The following is a 21,421-nucleotide window of genomic DNA, read 5'->3' as shown; positions in this document are numbered from 1 at the left end:
AGTCTGGGACAAGTCTTGTGCAACACGTTTAATAATTTCTTTGGTTCGTGGCGTCATTGATTATCATTTAAGATTGTAAATCATTCTTTGAAATTACGCGCGAGTTAAGTCACGTTGCATTTACGCAGTTAAAATATATTTTACTCGGTTACAGTTAGAGGTTAAATTACTCAGACATCTGGTGCTAAGCAGCATGTAATGATAGATTAATGCAACATTCCCACACCTCATTGCTGTGTAAAGTGGAGTGTATTGAATTCAGGGGAACAGTAATACTGACAAACGATAGACTGAGTACCGTACCTGGAACAATGTTATCACTAGCCGTCGGAAGCCAAAGGCGTGGTGCATTGGCAAACATCACCCCCCCTTGTGCAAGGTTCTGGGCCGAATCGGTGCTAACAACATGTGCCCAATATAAAAGATGAGTTGAACAAGACGACAAAGTAAAAATGCTGCAAGAGGAATTACATGTGATGAAATAGATTGGGGAAAACATTTGGCACTCATTCACCATCCATTGTCAAATAATGCATCCACGTTGGAAATTACCATCAAGCAGTGATTACATATGCAGTGTCCACTGTAATAGAAACTTTAAAATATATATATACACTTACATAGATTAAAATACACGTGACAACACTTCAAAACATCTGGTTCACATGCTTTATTTTACATATGAAAACTTACCACAAATGAAATCTAGAACATAAATTCACTCCCAACAACATTGGTAACATTTTAATTATGCAACATGGCAACCAATTCTACCCATACTTCACGTTCAAAACAAGCGCCAGATGCTTAATACCTGTAGGTAAGTTCACACAAGCAAACAAAAGCTTAAACATGAAATAAAACATATGCATAACATGCACTAAGGATTGTCGTTCTATAATTATTACTTGAGAATATGGATGTTTTCCTTAAGCCATCTTTGCTATTGTTGTTTCTGTACCAGACTTACAATTGCATGTTTCCCAAAACATTTTCCCACCATCCCCTGCAAAAAACCTCAACATCTTAAAAACAAAACTGCAAGCTACTTTTATTATTTCAATAAGTCAAAAAGTTTTTTACTGAATTCTAAATTCCCAACTTAGCTTCCAAACTTCAAAACCAAAACACACACCACACTACGTAATAAAGCTTACGTTTCTGCATGTGCAAGTGTTGGCCAGTGCAGCCTGCTTGCAAAGTGCATTGTTTACACTAATCATAAACTATCTCATCTATGCAACAAGTTAAAACGAAGGACTTCTTACCAGACTACACACTTACTGTGTCCTCTAATATTAAAGAGCTTTTTGTAATATTTCCGTGCTTTTTCATAGCACAAAGAAAACCCATCCCACAATAACTGCCCAATGAGCCAGACTCCTCGAAATACAGTTACAGCATGTGGCGTTTACACCTCCAATGGTTATCACATGGTTACTGTGAGCTCTGTAATGGTCCTGCTTCTGGAAAAAAAAAGTGCAGTATGCTCTACAGAAAAAAATATTATTTTAACATTCGTTTAGTTTAATAAATGTAATGGCTTGTGATGTCTACCTATGAGAATATCCCTTTTAATGCCTTGGAACTTGTAAATTAATTGTGTGGCTTTGGTTTAGGATCAGGCACTGCTAACATGGGGCTCCTAGATTCACTCTTTACTTAAAGGTTGAGATACAAGCACAGCAGCAGCAGCAGCATGACAAGGAAATGCATATTAAGTTCAACCTGAAGAGAGTTGTCTTAGTGGCATGCAGCGAGAGACAGGTGTAAAAGGTATGAGGGGGTGCACTGAGTAAGCAGGACAGCGAGCCAGGCCACAGTGAGCCACAGAGGGGCGCTCACGAGTCCTTTTCGCCCTTGAGCACATGGGCTGCTATGTTGGTAGCAGCCTTGGTAGCTGAAAAACACACAAACATCCCTCTAACTCCACAACATCTACCACCTTTGTAACTAGAATAACTTTAGAGACTACTTCTTGTGTAGTTTTTTGAACAAAATAAAATATGCTAAACCGTTTAATTAAACACTTTCATTATATTTGGCTAATATTGCTTCACATCCAAATCACAATTTTAAAAAATGGATATTGGTGAAGTCTTGACATCCATGCCACAGCAGCAGTGACTTGGACAGGTGGAGTGACTTGTTAATTAACTGCACTGTAGGTTAATTTATTTGCTTTCCAATGTGGTCTTCACAGAATTAAATTCCAGTCATGGTCATTGGTTCTCCGAAACATCAAACGATGGAATACTTACTAACAAAATGGAGACAATGGAATTAGAGGCCTGGATGTGTCCATGCTAATGCTTCAATGCCTTCAAGATCCAGCCGGGTCTATGGGAATTTAAATACTGTTCCAGTCATTGTTCCATAAGGGATTTGTAAAATAATTATGGAAGAATTATACCGTCATTTTAATCCATTGCTTTAACCAGCTGCAAGAAAGATAGCTTATGCATTATGTAAACAAAATATTTGCATTGGTTGAAGTTGAAAATGGCACATTACAATACTAAGATGCATTTAAAATGGATTTAAGCAAGCTACGCTTCAATAAATATTGTACGACCAAAGGTGAACATACAATAGACTTTAATGTATGCTTGTTTTACTTTAAAATTGGACTGCAATTCTAGTGCATCTTCCTGAGTATCCATCAGCTGTGCCAATATTTCACGATAAACATGTATTTGTTTTGCACATAGTTACTAACACAAAACAAATTCACGGTTCCAGCAAAGTCAAGGGCACAGAATACAAAAAGTAAACAATGTAAATAAATTCTGAGCTGGGCCAATTCTTTATGTTTAAAATAAATGCAATAAACAAACGACTTCAGTATTAGCCTATCAAAAAAATGAATGTGATGACAGAATGACTTAAGATTTTAAAACATGCTATCTTCAACTTGATTTTAAAAAGATATGAATATAAATATAGTGGAAGTGTTATACAGAATGAAGGGAAAGTAAAAATATTAGTGGTGACAAAGTCAAGCGTTGCGAACATCTGCATTACTTCTAAGCCTTCACATCAACCGGGGGAAACATTCTGAGAACAGACACACTTTGGAAAGAGTACTCGTACATTTACTGTGTCTTTAGTGTACCAGCGCAAATGTGACATTAAAAAAATAGTTTTTTAAATCAAATTCACACAAGTGACTTTTTAGCGTGTGTCATAGGGGTTCGCAACTCCCAAAGTTAAACCACGGAGAAGAAATGTGGATTGTTGGAAGGTTACACCAGGCAGTTATAAATATCAAAAAGCCTGCAAGTGGTCTAGTAATTAGATGTAGTGTGCACAGTCTGCACTCTGCAAAGGCATTTAAATACAGACTTCAGCTAATGCAAGAACTTCACTTTGACCAAGTTTGCTATACTTATTAGGGGACAGGTCTAAAGTAGATTTACAGGATTTAAATACGTACAATTTTGCAATGTGTTCCTCAGTATTCTTATCAGGAATGTCTGGAAAATTCTCACTCTCTCAAAATTGTAAGTGCACTGGAGGTTGCTGTCATACGATCAACTAAGATTTAATCAGGGTTTGAGACTCTCATGAGACAGCTGAGAGGCATTACAAGGATGACCCATAGGTGTTACCACACAGCTGTTTATCAAAATTTAGGTCACCACGAATGATGGGCATTTGAAATTCTCATAATATAATGCCAAAACAATGATGACTCATACTGATCACCTTCCTCAACCACCACTCAACCTCTTCACAACACTCATAACCCACTGTGTAAACCCTAAGAGGCAGAACACAACCTATATCAGAAGTCCTTTGGGATGCAGATGTGCATTTGGATTTATCAAAAGTTAAACAATGAGGACCTGGCTTGTGCACAATACTCATTTCCAGGTAGTGAAAACGGTCAGAGAAATTTTCACAGCCAAGAAGCACCAAGATTTTTAAGTTAACTTCTGTCTGGCAATATAGCCCCGTAAAGCCCTCACTGCTCAAGCCACGTGCACCCGCTGTAGGGGGAAGAGGTTACCATCCTTCGTGATGGCGTCGGCCGCCTCCTTGGCCTTCTTGCCCAGGTTGTTGGCTATGTCGTCCAGCTTGCCCTCATGCTTCAGAAACCATGGGCGGATGAGGAGCGTGTAGATTTTCTGCGCGCCATTATACTTGACGGGTGCCATGCACCACACAAGGAACACGCACTGAGGGGGAAGGAGGCGAGCTCATTCAGACCACTTATCACAGCTCTAACACAGGATGACAAGGATGTCACTGCCTCACTACAATTACATGTGTAATGACGACTAGACACACTTATCTTGAGATGGCACTTTATTGAAGGCGGAGATCCCACTGCAACAGTCCCGAGTCTCCCACGCATCTCCCTTATATATCAACACGAGGCCATGCCCCCCTTCTCGATCATTCTCGCTGACTCTGGATGCTTCCTTTACTGGCAGACTCTACCGTCCTCTTCCGTCACCTGACCATGCTCCCTTTTCGAACATTCCCATAGCCACCAGTCCCTTCGCACTCACAACTGATACCCCCCCTGTCATTACCTCCCGTGGCCAATAGTGCATCCGTACTGTAAGCCGATTTCCCTGTCATTACCTCCTGTGGCCACTAGTGCATTCATACTGTCGGCTGACCTCGCTGTCATTAACTCCTGCGGCCATTATTCCCTCACACTGCATGCAAGCTCTATTGTCATTACACACGTAGCCCGGCAAATGTGTGAAACATTTGTAAGAATTATACCTTTGATCATAAAAGCATTAATTTCTGTCCAGATAGGGCAGGCCCTAATAAGGACGTTTGGCTGTTGGGAAAATCGCATATTTTTCCTACGACAACTTTGAAAAAGTGGTGAAAACTGCCACAGGACATACCTTTATGAAGTAGTAGAAGGGAACCCAGTAGAGGAAGATGTCAGAGAAGAATTCGACCACACAGAAGAAGCCGTACACCACCCAGTAGATGAGCCACTGTGTGTCGTCATCCTTGTTCAGACTCTCAATGGCTTTGATTCTGGCATCACATCAACGTCACAAAAATGGCACCAAATATTCGTTAATGCTAATAAAGCGTTTGAAACAGCTGTTATGCACTGTTTTTTTATGTTTGACTTGAGCGGCCCAAGTAATGAACATGGCAGTTTTACACATGTGAAAAGTTTTGCTGGTGGTATCTTTCCTCAAAAGCCACTATTCATTATTAAAACAAGGTGCACTTCCACACCACATAATCGGTAGCATGCACATCCGTTCTACCATGGCTTCATGACGTCATGGTGTGATTCCCCACGGGGGCAATGAATCACAAAGATCTCCCATATAGCCTTAACTGACTGTTGGGACCAGTACTATGAAGCGGGCACCTATGAAGGCCGGAACGGCATATGAGAGGGCGAGAGGCCAGCACCACGCCTGACTGTCTTTGTCTCCCCAGTGGCGATGTTTTTACACACCGCACCAAGTTCTCATTTGAGGCTGAGTCGACCTTGGGGAGGCTCAGGACTGGGTGAAATAATCGAACTTGGGACGCTGGGTGTGTAGCGCAGTGCGCTAACTGCTACACTACCACCCTGACATAATCAGTCAAGTGTATTCATGAGTAGCTCTGCCCCTGAGGAGTCACTCTACTTAAAAATAGAACCATGTTTCAATATTTCCAGTTTATAATGCCAATTTGATATATCAATTCATGCCAACATAATTAATAGTGGCCATATGTAACTGAATGTCCACTTCCTTATGACTCTGACACTGTGAGCCACAAACATGTCAATATAAATGGAAAAAATGTATTTGCCCAAACTCTTTGGATAAACTGTTTGACAAAAAATCATAAATATGGTTAGACAAACCATTCAAGTATTTGAGAAAAGTGATATACTAGTCATTTGCCCATGACATCAGATCCAGATTATTCTTTGTGATGTGTGGTTCTGCTTTTAAAGAGGGCACCAGAGAGGCGTAAACAGCACGTGATGGTGGTGGAAGGATGGTCAGGATGGACAAAAATATTGTCAGCTTTTCTGTGCACAGTTTGTGACTGGATTGAAAAATCCCATGCAATTATGAATGCCCACGCATGATTGGCGACATAACTGTGCAATATACACAATCCATACATTTGGCCAAAGTGATATTAGTTTAGATTTACATTTTTTTTTATGCACGTTATGTCATAATCATAACAAACCATTTGCTCATTATACACATTCAACAGTTCATGTCAGGTATGCATAAACAATAAGGTAGGGAGATATAGCAAAAGGGCTTACCCTTTCTGGTAATTAAACAGGTTTCAAAATGTTAAAACACCAAACAGAATCCTTTTTCAAGGAATCCTGTCTGCATTAACCACCCGTACTTGTGGTGAACATGCAAACAAAAAACATGCTCTGATAATAATATATGCATTGTCTTTGAAACGGATTGGTCCACATCTTGACACCTGTTTCATTGCCAGAAAGGCTAAAACCTATTGTTATATTTTAATACTTGGAAAGAAAGGTCCCATAAGGTAGGGAGAGGGACTATGCAATCCCCCCAACCCCAAGATTTGATGTATTGTCACAATTAATTGCTATATGATTCAATAATCAATTGTTTTAAGCACTGCGATGAATGATCGCATAGTCTGAGCTTAATAATCGATAAATAAATACATCTGTCATTCTATCACCAATAAAAAGCGATACTTGAAGAGTTCATAGATGTACTCACGAATAATATGCAGGGTAGAGGAAGCCAATGAAGTTGCAAAGCAGGGAAGCTCCATAGCCAACGATCAGGTAAATGCCGATAAATACTGACAGCCCTGCCAAAACCACACAGCACACACAGCGGTGAATATGAAGGTCGTATTTGAGGTGTTCCTCAACAATGTATCTCACTGCAAAATTAAGGGCCGATTCCCATTCTGGGATCACAATGTCACCCTCCTAAAATCTCACTCAGATCCAGAATAACGCTGGCGAATGGAACAATGCAGACGTCCAGAATATACACCTCATTTGAGACCCAAACATCAGACTGGTCAGGGGCGGTTTCTTCATTAGGGCGATTGGGCGACGCACCACCAATGTCATTCAACCACAGAGTCACGCTAGCCGTCATTGCAGCCTCTGGATATAGTCCAATCAGCGTCATGCTACGTTCTGTGGAGTACCGCCTCTTTTTGGGCGATTTCACTCCGGCTGAGAATCGCCCCGATTGGCCCCATAGACTTACATTCAAAGATGTTTTTTTTCGAACGGGGGCGCTGCAATGCATTCTCTATGGCTTCCGGGAGGGCTCGCCCTAACGTGCTTACGTCATCAAACGTGCTTACGTCATCATACGTAAGCACGTTTCATCCAACAATATAATTTGTCGCCACCTAGTGGAATCTTTAATAAAATAAACTTGAGTGGTTTGTTTTAATAGTGAGTATAGAAACAAACAAGATGTATTGTAAGAGTCACTTTATTTTTCATTAATATTAAAGAAGTGAAGTTGCCTTTACATGCTTAAGCTGTTAATTTATCCATTGCATGGGTGGACCTTATCCTTATCAATCATCCAGACATTTGCCCCCCCCTGAGAGATTTTGCAGGAGCCGCCACTGAGACTGGTGTATCATTAACTGCATCAGAACATGAACATCAACAGGCCATTGCACACACCTCCTTCATAAATAGAAAATAAAGACAGGCCACAGTGCGACTATGGTCACGCAATAAAACTATGGACATATAATAACCACTGTGATCTGTGCTCATTCAATGAAGGAATAGCAAAACTACAAATCTCCTTAAGATCTCTTGTGGCTAGCAGACTTCCGACATTTGTATTTGGTTCATTAACATATTGCCATACGCACGAATAGCGTTTATAGTGCGAGTTAATCACACTAACACTACCATGCGATTTCTTTATTTAAAATGTGTCAAGTTGAGGTCGTGTTTCCATGTTGTGTTACAAATTGCGGTCATTTATACACTTTCCACTTTTTGTGATCTCCCCCAACTGCTTCCCTTCCATTTTCCCTTGCAGAATCATGTCCATCATATCTCCAGGTGACACGTGGACATGGATATGTCCCACATATGCCACCGTGCTTCTCATCAGTCTGATCGGTGAGATTAAGCGAGTACAGTATTGTAGAGATTTCCTGTTGTCCACAATTTGGTGGACCATGCTAATCTTGAATTTCTGGTTAAAACAAAACTTCCTTTAGGGCTCCTCGTACTAAAATAACGATATAAAATAATTAAATGCACAAATGGAGTCGTACAATAACAGCTGCACTCACTGTACAGCACACGCTGTGGTTACAGTCCAGCCCCGAAGGTCTCGGCTTCAATGCCCTTGAATAGAATTGTAACGCTGATGAATGTTTCACAAGTTACGTACACCCGAACATTACAATTCCATTCACCCAACGATTTCCAACACAAAAGCCCCACTGTCATACATACATGCTCCAACCCACAAAGTAGCATATGTCAATGGTGTTCGTTTGCCCAAGGCAGCCTTTGGCGAAACAGAAATTCAAACCACACAGTGAATATCTCTGGGCAGTCTTTGAAACCTCACATGGCCGACTCAAACCAAGACCACCCATCCTGGGCATTTATTCTCGTTATCTAAATACAGCCGGATCTAAATGCAGAGCGGTGCGTCTTATTTTAAACTGGTCACTCGCATCTTCCACTCGGGTTTATGAATCACCACCACCTGCCACCCATCCAGTGAGTGTGCATTCACACGGTGCGCGCACATTTTTGCCAGTTAACATATGGACGAGATTTATGAATGTCTCTTTATATGACCAAGTCGAATTGAGCGATTGAAAACCAAAGTGCTCGTGTGGCCAATGTATAGAAACTTACATTCATAATTCCGTTGGAGCTTAACTCTCACTATCCGCAGCCCAACTGCAATGCGATCCATCTAATACAGTACAGCAGGATGTTAATGGATTATAATTTTTGTTTTAAGTTGTCGCGTACACAGGATCAGCGCTCATGCACCCACGTGTTGGTGTCTGAGTGGTGTTTGTTAGCGACCACACGTGTTCATGTATTTTCGTGCGTGTTTATGTGTATGTTGAGTACTGTACACTACACTAGTGCTGTGGGTACAGTGGTGGTGTGCAGTAGTGTGCGGTGAAAATTGTAGTATGTGTAATGAAGTGTATATAGTATAGTACTGATACGAGTGTGTGGTGTAGTATAGTGCGAGGGTGAACACGGTGAGGTTGACCTGTGTGAGTAGGGCTGAGTAGGGGGTGAGCGTGGTGAGGCTGGAGTGTGAATAGGGGTGAGTGTGGTGAGGGTGAAGTGAATAGGAAGTTTCGAGGTATGTCTGTCTTTCTGTGTACATGAATGGACTAATGTGTGCGAGGGGCTGTCAACTCCTCCACCATGCAATTACCAAATGCCACGATGGAACCAGCCAACAAGGCTTGTAGGCGTTACTGACATCTTCTGGTCAAACCCCATTGTATTTCCATTTTTAAAAGTACTTATTACCATCCTTAAGGGAAAAAATGGTCTGATCTCTGACCCCCAGGAACAGTTTTGCAGGTTTACTGAGCGATTCTGAGGTCTTGGAGGTGAAACCCCTCGGCTCAAACAACATCACAGGGCATGGTGGGGTTGACCTTGCTGGGACCTCAGTGCCTCCTATATTAGACGTCGTTTTCGCTCGCCGAGTGCTTCACTGATGTGCTAAGTGCGACCCAGAGCCGAAGACCAAGGAAGCGCCAGACAAAGACGAGACCTCAAACGAACTGCTGAGGATGGCGTTTGTGTGAAGACTGCGCTACGCGATGTGATTACAACTGTCTGTTCCACAGGATGGGTTCAACACGATCAAAAGGATGCTCTGGTGGTCCCCATTTGTTTACACCCTTTTACAGTATTTAACTCACTGTCTGTTGTTGTTGTTGTCGTATCCTCAAATCTTGTAACTAATTTTTAACCCACTTCCCAATGTGGTATCGACTGCAAACTTGGTATACTTATGTCATACTGATGACAATACTATATTCTACCTCTAAAAAATGTCTAAATATTTTAAAACCATTTTTATGTTATGTTTCGCCATGGCTCTAATTGTCCACACTCAACTCACGTTTGGCTGTAAATCACCACGGTCCCTTAAGTTATGGCAAGCCTCGGGGCCACTTCCTGGAATCGTGGAGTTCTGCCCTTACCAATACGGTACAATTCATTAAAGCGTGTTTTAAAAAAAGTATTTTAAAATATTACTTATTAAAAAGGGGGACGACACTGATTGCAACATTAGCGGGGCATCTCCCTCCTCAGTGTGCTGGGAAAGGTCCTGGCATGGATTATTCAATATCACCTTGCAAGTCATATCCGGATGAGAAGCTTAAGGAGCCACAACCTGGTCATTTCTGTGTTCATCTGCTACAACAAATGGACCTGCATCTCTGCTTTATTGAACTATTGGAGGGCAGTGGTCCTCCAACAATAGTGGAGGGAAAAGGAGTGACGTTCATAACAATGACCAGCGCGCCAGGTGGCTAAAATGCAGGTTGGCAAAGTGGGGTAAGTAGATGGTGCATCTGCCAGTCATCTTGGTCGACTAATCCATGGTATATCTCGGTCTGTCCCGTGATCGTCTGCCGGCGAGCCTTAGAAACTTCACGTAGCCTCAATGTACATCTAGCCTGGTATAAGCACCGTGATGACATCACTGCTGATTAGTGGCGAACACCGGTTGCTGTTATTGTGGTGGCACTGTGGATCATTGTGCACTACACTACAAAAGCAGCATCAAAAGTAAAATTCCTGGCCACAGCCAACATCAATGGTAACTGATATTGAAACTGTTCTTTGGCCTCCATTGGGTTGACTTAATTGAATACCTGGCACTGTGTGTACATATCATTGCCCTGGAGCAGTGGTTCTTAACCTGGGTTCGATCGAACCCCAGGGGTTCCGTGAGTCAGTCTCAGGGGTTCGGCGGAGGTTAAGACACACACCCGACTCATATGATTCGTGATGACACGTCCGGCTTGGCCATCATTGGCTGCAAGTGATCACACTACATCGCTTGGCCTATCTGTGCTACAGGGAATTTGGTGCGCTCGGTAGTCGACTTGTGACTGTCATGATGGTACGTCGTGTGATTTCTTTCTTAATATTTGAATCCCTTCATACTATGTCGAGCAAAAAAAGAAAGTGGTCGGACGAATATGTACAATATGAATTCACAAGTATAACGGAACGTGATGGGAGTCAGCGTCCTAACTGCATGATTTGCAATGCCAAGTTGAGCAATTCTAGTCTAGCACCGGCAAAACTAAGGGAACACTTCCTTATGCTGCATGGAGATGGGGAATACAAGAACACAATGCTCGCTGAATTCAAGGTGAAGAGAGCCAGATTCGATGAAAAGGCTACTCTGCCTGTTCTCGGCTTTGTACCCATCAACAAACCGATCCTCACAGCATCGTACGAAGTTGCTTACCTGATCGCAAAGCAGGGCAAACCACACACCATTGGTGAAACACTCATAAAACCAGCTGTGTTGAAGATGGCGAATATCATGCTAGGAAAAGCAGCTGAAGTTAAGTTATCCCAAATTCCTCTTTCAAATGACACCATCAGCGACAGAATAGAGGACATGAGCAAAGACATCTTGGCTCAAGTAGTTGCAGATCTGATTTCAAGCCCGGCAAAATTCAGCCTGCAACTCGACGAGACCACAGACGTTTCCAATCTAAGCCAGCTTGCTGTATTCGTGCACTGTGTGAAAGACGACGTGATAAAGGAAGATTTTTTTTATTTTGTAAGCCTCTTACAACACCTAAGGCAGCCGATGTGAAGAAACTTGTGGATGACTTCTTCAAAGACAACAATCTTTCGTGGGATATGGTTTCTGCAGTTTGTTTGGACGGAGCTCCAGTCATGCTGGAAGAAAGTCTGGTTTTGGTGTGCTAGTGAAAGCCGATGCACCACACATCATTGTTACGCATTGTATTCTGCACAGGCATGCGTTGGCAACAAAAACCTTGCCTCCAAAACTGACAGAAATATTAAAAATTGTAGTGGAATGCGTGAACACTGTGCGAAATAGTGCTCTGAGGCACCGCATCTTCAGTGAGCTGTGTAAAGAAATTGGCTCTGAATTCGAGGTACTTCTGTACCATTCTAACGTTCGGTGGTTATCCCGGGGAGAGGTGCTGAATCATGTTTTTGCCATGCATGTGGAATTAGCCCTATTTTTACAAGAGCACCAACATTGTCATGCAGATTGCTTCAAAAATTCTGAGTTCATTCTCATTTTAGCGTACATGGCTGATATCTTCGCAGCTCTCAATCATCTCAATCAGCAGATGCAGGGCGGTGGAGTCAACATCATTGAAGCGGAATAAAACCTGAAGGCTTTTCAAAAAAAGCTACCGTTATGGAAACGACGAACAGAGAACGATAACTTCGCAAACTTTCCCCTGCTGGGTGACTATGTAAGTAAGATCGAAGATGTATCTGGAATCAGAGACATTTCTGTACCCGCGGAACTGAAGCAAGCAATTGCCACGCACTTAGATGAGCTTGCAAAGTCTCTCGACGGATACTTCCCTACAAGAGAGTCATATCCAGCATGGGTGAGACAGCCGTTCACGTTTAGTGTTGAGACAGCAGATGTCAATGATGAATACCTCGACGAAATCATTGAAATTCAGCAGAGCCAGGTTCAACAGCAACTCTTCAGAACAACAACGCTCTCAACGTTTTGGTGTCAACAAATGGTAACGTACCCTGTTATTGCTAAGAAAGCCCTGGAGATTTTCATACCGTTTGTTACAACATATCTTTGCGAGCAATCCTTTGAGGATGCTGGACATAAAAACGAAGAAAAGGAACAGACTTTGTTGCGAAAATGACATGAGAGTGGCACTTGCCAAGGTGAAGCCGCGCATTTCTGAACTGGTCTCTCAAAGGCAACAGCAGAAGTCACACTGATTTGCGGTAAGTATTCATTATTTAGTTTTTGTGTGAAAATCATGTTTTGCTGGTTTTGTTCTTTGAACACAGAAATGTTGATGCACGGTTCATTTTGTGCACCAGTAAAACATATACCTCTGTTTTGAATTTGAAAAAAATCATATTTTATTTTTCAAATTAAGATGGGTTCGGTGAATGCACATATGAAACTGGTGGGGTTCAGTACCTCCAACAAGGTTAAAAACCACTGCCCTGGAGACAAACGTCGAGAGGCGTTGTGCTGCTGAACCACTTTCTTGTGGAATGCGCTGGCCTTAATCGGTGCTTGTTAACAACACTTTCCCTAACAGTTTGTAACAAGGCTAGCCACAGGGACTGTTGTCATATTGTATTTGCATGAAGCAAATCTGTGTTTATTTTTGAGAAGATGTGTTCGTGAGCATATGCAAGCCTGCATCTGCGTTGAGTAAATTATTGTCCTTGATGAGTCCACACATCTTAACGTAATTTATATAGCGCCTTAACCAAGGTGCTTTACATAGTATTAAGAATGGTACGTACACATGTAATGGCAGAGATGAGGTGAATGAAATAAATGAGAGGAAGCAATGGGCGAATCTGTAATGCGTTAATTCGGTGAAAGCGAAATTGATTAAAGTAAATGATGAATGGATTGAATGAATAGGAAATGAGTGATAGCCATATAATGCGAATATGAAGAGGAAACAACTGTGGTGGTTTTGAGGGGGAGATTAAGGGGTCGTGGGGTGAGCGATGGAACAATAAGTGATCTTTTAGTGAGGAGAAAAAAATTAGTGAGTGAAGGTGACTGCTTAATGTGGAGGGGAAGTGTGTTCCAGTGAAGGGGGGCGATAATACAGAAAGAGTGAAAGCGTGGATTGAGCACAAGGAGAACAGAGAGAGAGAGAGCAAAGATTGAGAACGTAGAGGGCCAGAAGGCGACACATATACAAGAATGGCGAGATATGGTGGGGTAAGACAACTAAGGGATTTGTAGACGTGTATGACACCCTGCACTTGAGCCGCCCTCCATTCTCCCACCATCTCTGCCCGTGCTGCTCACCCCACCCACGCATGAGACAGGCTGGCCCGTACGGCCATGGTACTGTTGTTATAGGTAGGCACGTTGTTGCGGTCTGGAGCATTGCAGCACACTCGGTGTGTATGTTCTGTTAATGACAGCACAAACCCCCTTATGCATTTCAAAAACGCACTTATGAAATACAGTATTGTATTTGAAAATAAGTTACAAAACAGCAATACCACCAAACTGTAAATAATCATCAGTTAACGCAGTCATCATACATATGAGTTCGGTTGGTAAGATACAAAAATGAGCCAAGGGGTTTGCTGTATCACGGAAACTTTGGGCAACAACACAGGCAAGAAGTAAGATTGACACAAGGACCCTTTGTTTATCTTATCCATCCAAAGCGACAAAGCATTCAAACAGATTAAAGTAGCAAACAGCAACACAAAGGCGAATGTCCAAATGCATTTGTTTTTGCTTCACAAAAGTGAGGCGATTTGCAAAACAGATAGATGTGTTTATAGTCACCTCGGCAAAAAATGGGCTCAGACTAAATTTACAAAACTTAAAGAAACCACTGTATGGGAAGGTGACGCTAACATACCCACTCAAATAAAAACAGTTTGACGGGGCATTACTGTATATGTAACATTATTCATCAGCAATCTAACAGGAGATGTAATAAAGAATGAATCCTGAATATTCATTGGCTTTGGCCTATTTCTGAATAATTTATTAAGGTCGTAAAAATTATGTGTTTGCACAGAATTCATTTTTATATATTTTATTCTAAAATGTGTTTGTGGAAATAGTGATGCAACTTTCCTCGCTATTTAAACACGTGAGCTACGCCACGCAAAATGCGGTTTTTCACCCAAGTTCCTGTCACACGGCGGAAGGGAAGATAAACTAAAACACACTTTATCGCTAAAGGTTGTACATTCCCGCAAGAACACGATTCACACTTGCAGCAGGGTGTGGTGAGGTGGGTGCTGCGGAGGTATGGAGGGACGTGCCTCTCCAGCCACCACTGTGCCAACTTTTGTTGAAAATGTTGTCTGAAACATTCCTTGCTCAATCACCTGGAATCTACCCTTAAAATGCACTGCTTGATTGCACACGCCTAAATGTGCCCCGTCGCAATACTCGCGTACTAGCTCAAGTGGGTGTTCGTGTCACGGATCAGAGCCTGCTTGGTGCCTCCCTTTTTGAGAGTGGGTTTGCCACATCCATGGGTTGTGTCTTTCTTTAACCCAACGCATACCACCGAACCCGACGTTACCTCAGGAAACAGACTGCCCATTTTGCCCCACAAAAGATACAACAAATTGTCAAGCAAATCAAGTGCATATTACTTACCAAAGTTATTGTCATATATATGTACAGCCCCGATAACTTTATGAAAACACATAAGTACATTTGTAGTGGGTTCCCACGGAGACCGGAAACGTAGCTTTTGGAGGCAACACGTTAATTTCAATAACGTTACAATAACGTTATCGGCCTCTAACACAAGGGGTGACGGCCCCTTTACCCGCTACCTGGGGCTTACAGTGCCCTATCACTGGGACCACGGGCTCAGTCCTCCGGCTAAGGGTGACCTAGGGGAGGCTACGCTGACCCGACCCCGCCAGGGTACGGGTCTCAACCACTGCCTGCGCTCGGGCCCGGCCCTTAAAAGGACGTCGGTTCCCGGGGGTCACCAGGGTCCTAGCCTAGCTGGTCTTCAGTCTTCGTCTTCAGAGCACTGCCTCGAGCCGTCCTGAGGTCCATCTTTTATATCCACCTCGGGGACTCCCCGCCCCCAGTACCGCCCCCTTTCTGGAACCTTCCAGGGGGCTCTGGAATAACCCCCCAACCCCTCACCTGGGGTTGGGGAACTCGGAATCTCAAAGGTCAGGCCCTCTCTCTCTCTGTCTAGCTCAGGGTGGCACCCCCTACAGACCCGTGCCCGCAACTACAGGTAAGTGTACATAGGGTGGCGTGTGCTATGTATTTCCGACGCTACACATTTATAAACGAGCAACTCTTATAACCAAGGTTATCCCGAGTAAGCTATATGAAATTACGTATGCATTTTTTGCATTGTTACATAAGGGATTATAATGAAGTGGGCAAAAGTAAAATGACTAACGCCGTAATCATTGACACAAAAGTTGGAAAAACGATACTTTAATTAAAATAAATATTGCACAAGAGCCACAGCTTCTGCTGCCTGTTGGGTGGTATCACCAGGGGTACTTTAACACGAATACAATCTGAAATGAGCACGATAAATAACTTTCGTTTAAAAACATAAGCAGCACACCTAGTGCTGCAAGCTGTATCTTCCCAAGTACATAACCTTCGAATATTACATATCAGCGGCAATCACACTGTTTGCTCAGAAATTATTCTAATCTTCCATTTAGGTGAATATAAATTATTTTGTTGGGTCTTTCGGTAAAGCCACGTAAATAGAAAAAATATAATAAAAATAATAACAAAATTTTTTTTTCCTACCTCAGCAGCTCTCACCTGATGACGATTGCTTGTGTTGCGATCGAATCGTCGTCATATAGTTATTATTTTTTATATCTATGTGGCTTTACCAAAAGACCCAAAGAATATGAATTCCTGCAGTCACGAAAGCTTTAAGTCAATATTTATAAATTAGTTGTCTATGACTTTATAAAATATAGCACTTAAATATAAACCACGTATAGATTTGATGTTCTATTCCATAAAACACGTTCCTTAAGAATTCACTGCATCCATTTCGTGGCCTCCAGAGGGAATTGCTAATGCTGGCAACGGTGACCAACAACACGCATCATCCATGAGGCCCTCCCCCTCCTCCCTCGAGCAATTGAGGATTGAGAATGAATAATTTAAATTGCAGGGAACGTTGAAGCTTCTAGTAAATGCAGGACCATGTAAACCCATGACATATAGCATATGCTAATTGTAAAACATCGCATTTCCCATCATCCCTTAAATTAAACGTATTTCACAGCAGGAAATGTGGTTTGTACACCGTACAAAACTAGGTTATGATCTAGCACAGATGTCTTTCAGATGAAACATCGCTTCTGCCTGAAACCATGCGTCAATACATGCTCCACCCTTCACACGCACTCTCTATTCTCGAAATAGCCTCTATTAACTGCATTTGATAACGCAGCCCACAGCTGGAGAAACAGATTTAACTACGTGCCCACAATAGAACCAACAGCATTCAGATACTCTAACACAGTGCACCAGGTTCATCATATGTGCTGTGTTGCATGTATCTCTAAAAATACTAAACCAGAAAGCTGACTGGAAGACAGATTACAAAAATATATTTGACATTTACTTCATCATCCATGTTTTTAAGTTACTCAATTGGTACCTGTATAACTACAGTACAACACCTCGTGGTTAATGAAAGTAAATGCACAGCTTCGCATTCCCACTCAATGCAGTGTACAGACCACGAATGTAATTAATAAGAAATCAAATTTTGGGACCACAGTAATAACTGTGCTGGTGAAAAGACAGCTGCTTACAATATTTGACCACACCACTACTTTTTCTCCTGATATCACATTTTCTTTTGAAAATAAAAGAAAGATTTCTGCCATCATATTACTCAGTTTTGTTGAATATTAATACAAATAATAACAACACCCCATACTTACGAAGCAAACATTACAAGATTTAACACGATCAAAACAATACTGGGATCACAACATTGCTATCAACAATGTCTACTGTCACTAAACCACGACTCCACAAAGCTTTCCCACAATCGCCACACCACCACCAGGGTTTCAATCAACACACAGCACTAATGCCTCCACCGAATCACACACAAACAGTACCTGTCAAACGATGACCGCGGTTTACGCCTCTGCAAACGCAAACAGAACCACGTCATCGCTGCCTCCCTTTCTCAACACCCAACCTCCAACACTAGACCCCTCAACTCCCAACCCTCGACCACTGCATCACTCTCAACCATGACCAAACTTGACCCACCCATTGGACTATGCTTTGGAAGGCACTGTTGGTGGATGGTAATGGCATTCATGGGTGTGAGAGGGGAATGAGGTGGCCTGCATAGGTAGCATTTGTAATAAAGATTCATGCTGATGTTCAATTCGATCTGCTTTACATGAATTGGGTTTTTTTCCCATGCAATGCACCCTAGATGTTTTCCTATATGCAAATAAAGTTTATTTTTTTTTTTAAAATATCCCATGCTAAACTATTTAGAATAGATCTTGAGGCTAATTTGAAATGTTTGGTGGGAGATAGAATATATAAATAAGCAAAGTTTTTAATATGTTCTTTATTATATTAATATTGCAGGACTCAAGCCGTGTCACCATACTAACATTACGATCACATTTAATCACCATTATTAACAAAGAACCCTTACAAAAACTAGGAAATATCACCTTTTTGCCCGACTACCAACTACTTCCAGTCTGCAGAACCACCATACACTGCACTAACACACCATCTACTAAACTCCAGTGTGTGATTTCCTAAATAATCATGACTTTTTATTGAGCAATGAACCACACCCGACTGTGGTCACATCAGCATCCCTGCCGAAGCACGTTTGATTTGAGTCATTGCTTACGATTGGTCACAGATCAGCTTGATCCCATGCCGCAGTTATAAAAGTGATACGACCAACAAGTAAAGCTGGGTGATAAGGACTCATGTGCTGCATGGACGAGCAGGATATCAACAATGGTTACAGTACAAACACAGCTGTGTTTCTATGGCAAGAACTGGACTGCATACAACCTCAACAATACACTGTAGCACATTTGTGAGCACTGTAATGGCACATCTACCACATTAATCTTGCACCTAAAAAACAAAAATTATTGTAAATGCCTAAATCTATCGGTCATATATTTTTAATAACCTGAGGCAGTTAAACAAAAACGCAACTTCTCATAGGTTGTTGATAAACTGTGGTACACTGTACACATGCAGGCCAGCTGCCGTAATTTAATATTGGAAACTTGACCTATTCTAAGCTGGAAACGTTTTAGAGGCATGTTCCAACAACACCCTGTTGCCACGAACTTACTCTACAATATTCCACAAAAATATCAACCACCGACATCTACACCATCATCTTAGACATCACTGCCACCACATTAAGCATCCGCACCACCTTCACCACCACTTCTAACACCAGTGAAATAGATTCACAATTAGAATAAGTAAAACCGATGAAAAAAAACACCCATCAATACAATGTTTGCCTTTTGACGAAATTTTCCATGATCGTTTTATCAGAATGTCACGAGAAATAGCATCGAGTTTGAACTCTTGCACAGCGGTGTATCACTGTGTTAGAGCGCATCAATTTAATCTTTGAGAATGTTGCAAAAGAGACATCACATAACTGCTTCTGAAATGTTTTCAAGTGCCCTCCGCACGAGGGGCTGCACATTCCCACCCCACCCTGCTACTGAATGTTCGTCGCATGATCATGAAACTAACATTTTTTATTATACAGTACGTTGAGCCCTATGAAGTGCAAAATCAAATTTAATGTGGTGTGGTAGAATAGAAATGAGCACTGAACGGGTATCAGCGTCAATGTCACAATACAAATAATCCAGTTGGTAATCACACGGAGCAGAATGCCTCATGTGACAGAGAAACAGCTTTACCCTTTACACAGTAAATAAGTGACATTTGAGGCGACGTCCAATCTTCATAGCACAAAGAGAGTCCAGAGGTAGTTATTGACGAATGCGTTGAGTTGTATTATGGGGGGCGCTGCAGTGGCTAGGAGATGTAGACTCCCTCGCCTGCTATGCAGGAGGTCGTGGGTTCGATCCCGACCCTGACGCCTGCTGCTGTTGTATATTTGCAGTCTACGGTGTCTCTCTCCCCGTGGTCGTGTGGATTTTTCTCTGCGTCCTCCGTTTTTTCACCTCCAGCATTTGGAAACATGCATTTAAGATTATTTGACTGCAAGAAATTTCCACATAAGCCACTTTTTGTTGAGCTATCATTTGTGATAGCCAAGTCGCTTCTGACTCAAGAGCTATACTGTATGGCCCAGTGGGCCTTGGTAATATATAAAATTGTTAATCGTAAAATGTGTGCATGTGCACCACCACCAAATAATTTCTAGACACTCCAGGAGGCGCGCTATCCCACACACTGCTAAATTTGTCGCGTGGCAGTCGATTTTCCATTTTGAGAGCTGGAATTTAGCCACATTGCAACAACAACCCAACTTCCTACGATGCGTTTTGCTCCTCACTCGTGACAGGGATGAGAACATCAACTCGCTGCTGGGATTCGAACCCAGGACATACGTGTGATGGGGGCCAACTCATAGTGTTGATCTCTGCGCCACGTCACTAGCGCCGCCTTAAACACAGCACAGCAACATCATCATCACAGTCTCATCGGACAGTCACCTTAACACCCATCTACTGCTGGGGTTGCCACGATTTTCATTTTTACAACACAAAAATTAACGTTGAGAATTGTTGCGATATCTTGTTTCTTATGCGTAGTATTACAAATATAAGTTGTTGTGCTTTGTTATAATTTTAGTATGAATTGAGATGACGTTCTGAAACTGCAGTTCACGCAACGCACGAGCCTGCCGTGATGAGTCCTCAATCACCGACATCACAAGCTGCTGTCACCGAGTGGCACGATCAATAAACTGCACAGTGCTGTGTATAACAATGATGTCATCTCACCGCTGGATCGTTAGTGAGTGGAAAAACAAATAGTTTTACGAAATGGGTAAATGCTATTTTCGTACAACCTAGTTATTACATTAATTTAATAAATACCATTGTAAAAAATAACCACCCTTAATCAGATGACTACATTTAGCAAAACGGTCGATATGCAAATCGAGGAGCCTATGTGGTTAAGAGATATCGCAAACATACTCCCCCTGCTTCAACATTACAATGCACAGCAACATCACACATCGTCATCATCGCCGCCGCCGCCGCGGCTTCTCAAGCTCGTACCCAGCGCCAGAATGCTCTTGCTGACTCCCGTCTTCTTCTCCACGAGATCCAGCGCCTCCGTGAACACGTTCTTCTCTTTCACGAAGTTGTCAAACATCTCCTTCAGCTGCGCCATGATTCCTCCCTTTAGCGATGCGCAGTCGTCGCTCTCCGATCTCTCCGCGATCTCTCCGCCTCCCGTCGCTTCTCGCGAGCTCCGCCCCGTGCCCCTCAGCCCCGCCCCCTGGCCCCATTTCCCCCAAGCCCCTCCCCCTAACCCCACCCCTCCACCACCAGCCCCGCCCCCCGTGCACCCCGAACCCCTCCCCCTGCCTACGCCCCTCCACCACGAGCCCCCACCCTTTATGTCCTCAAGCCCCTCCCACCCTACCCCGGGCCCTCTTTGTCCGCGCTGCGACTGCGCGAGGTGGAATCGAT

The 21,421-nt window shown here is 42.6% G+C and overlaps 1 protein-coding gene across 2 annotated transcripts; it reads right to left on the bottom strand.

The window, feature by feature from the left end:
• Nucleotides 1-655: 655 nt before the first annotated feature.
• On the bottom strand, nt 656-21,197 carry LOC133351459 (receptor expression-enhancing protein 5-like). Of its 2 annotated transcripts, none has more exons than XM_061566686.1 (5): nt 21,005-21,197; nt 6,714-6,807; nt 4,872-5,010; nt 4,013-4,181; nt 656-1,900 (listed from the first exon to the last, which is right to left on the bottom strand). In XM_061566686.1, exons 1-5 carry the CDS (start codon nt 21,117-21,119, stop codon nt 1,842-1,844), a joined length of 576 nt encoding a protein of 191 aa, XP_061422670.1. In that variant the 5' UTR covers nt 21,120-21,197; the 3' UTR covers nt 656-1,841. The 2 variants fall into 2 exon arrangements, with proteins under 2 accessions (XP_061422670.1, XP_061422671.1); XM_061566687.1 differs by lacking the exon at nt 21,005-21,197 and adding an exon at nt 15,363-15,554.
• Nucleotides 21,198-21,421: the final 224 nt, after the last annotated feature.

The sequence above is a fragment of the Lethenteron reissneri genome, chromosome 37, assembly GCF_015708825.2.
Source record: "Lethenteron reissneri isolate LAM-NWPU_2019-01 chromosome 37, ASM1570882v1, whole genome shotgun sequence".
NCBI classification, from domain to species: domain Eukaryota; kingdom Metazoa; phylum Chordata; class Hyperoartia; order Petromyzontiformes; family Petromyzontidae; genus Lethenteron; species Lethenteron reissneri.
The sequence above is the reverse complement of the archived record's forward strand: the minus strand, read 5'-3'. Positions and strand labels throughout refer to the sequence as shown.

Excerpts from the sequence above, each read along its gene's own strand:
- LOC133351459 (XM_061566686.1), bottom strand. The coding sequence starts at position 21,119 with ATGGCGCAGCTGAAGGAGATGTTTGACAACTTCGTGAAAGAGAAGAAC. Across the intron at positions 5,011-6,713 it reads CTCTACCCTGCATATTATTC|AATCAAAGCCATTGAGAGTC; the intron begins GTGAGTACATCT and ends ATGTGATGCCAG. Across the intron at positions 4,182-4,871 it reads CCTTCTACTACTTCATAAAG|TGCGTGTTCCTTGTGTGGTG; the intron begins GTATGTCCTGTG and ends CTTCCCCCTCAG.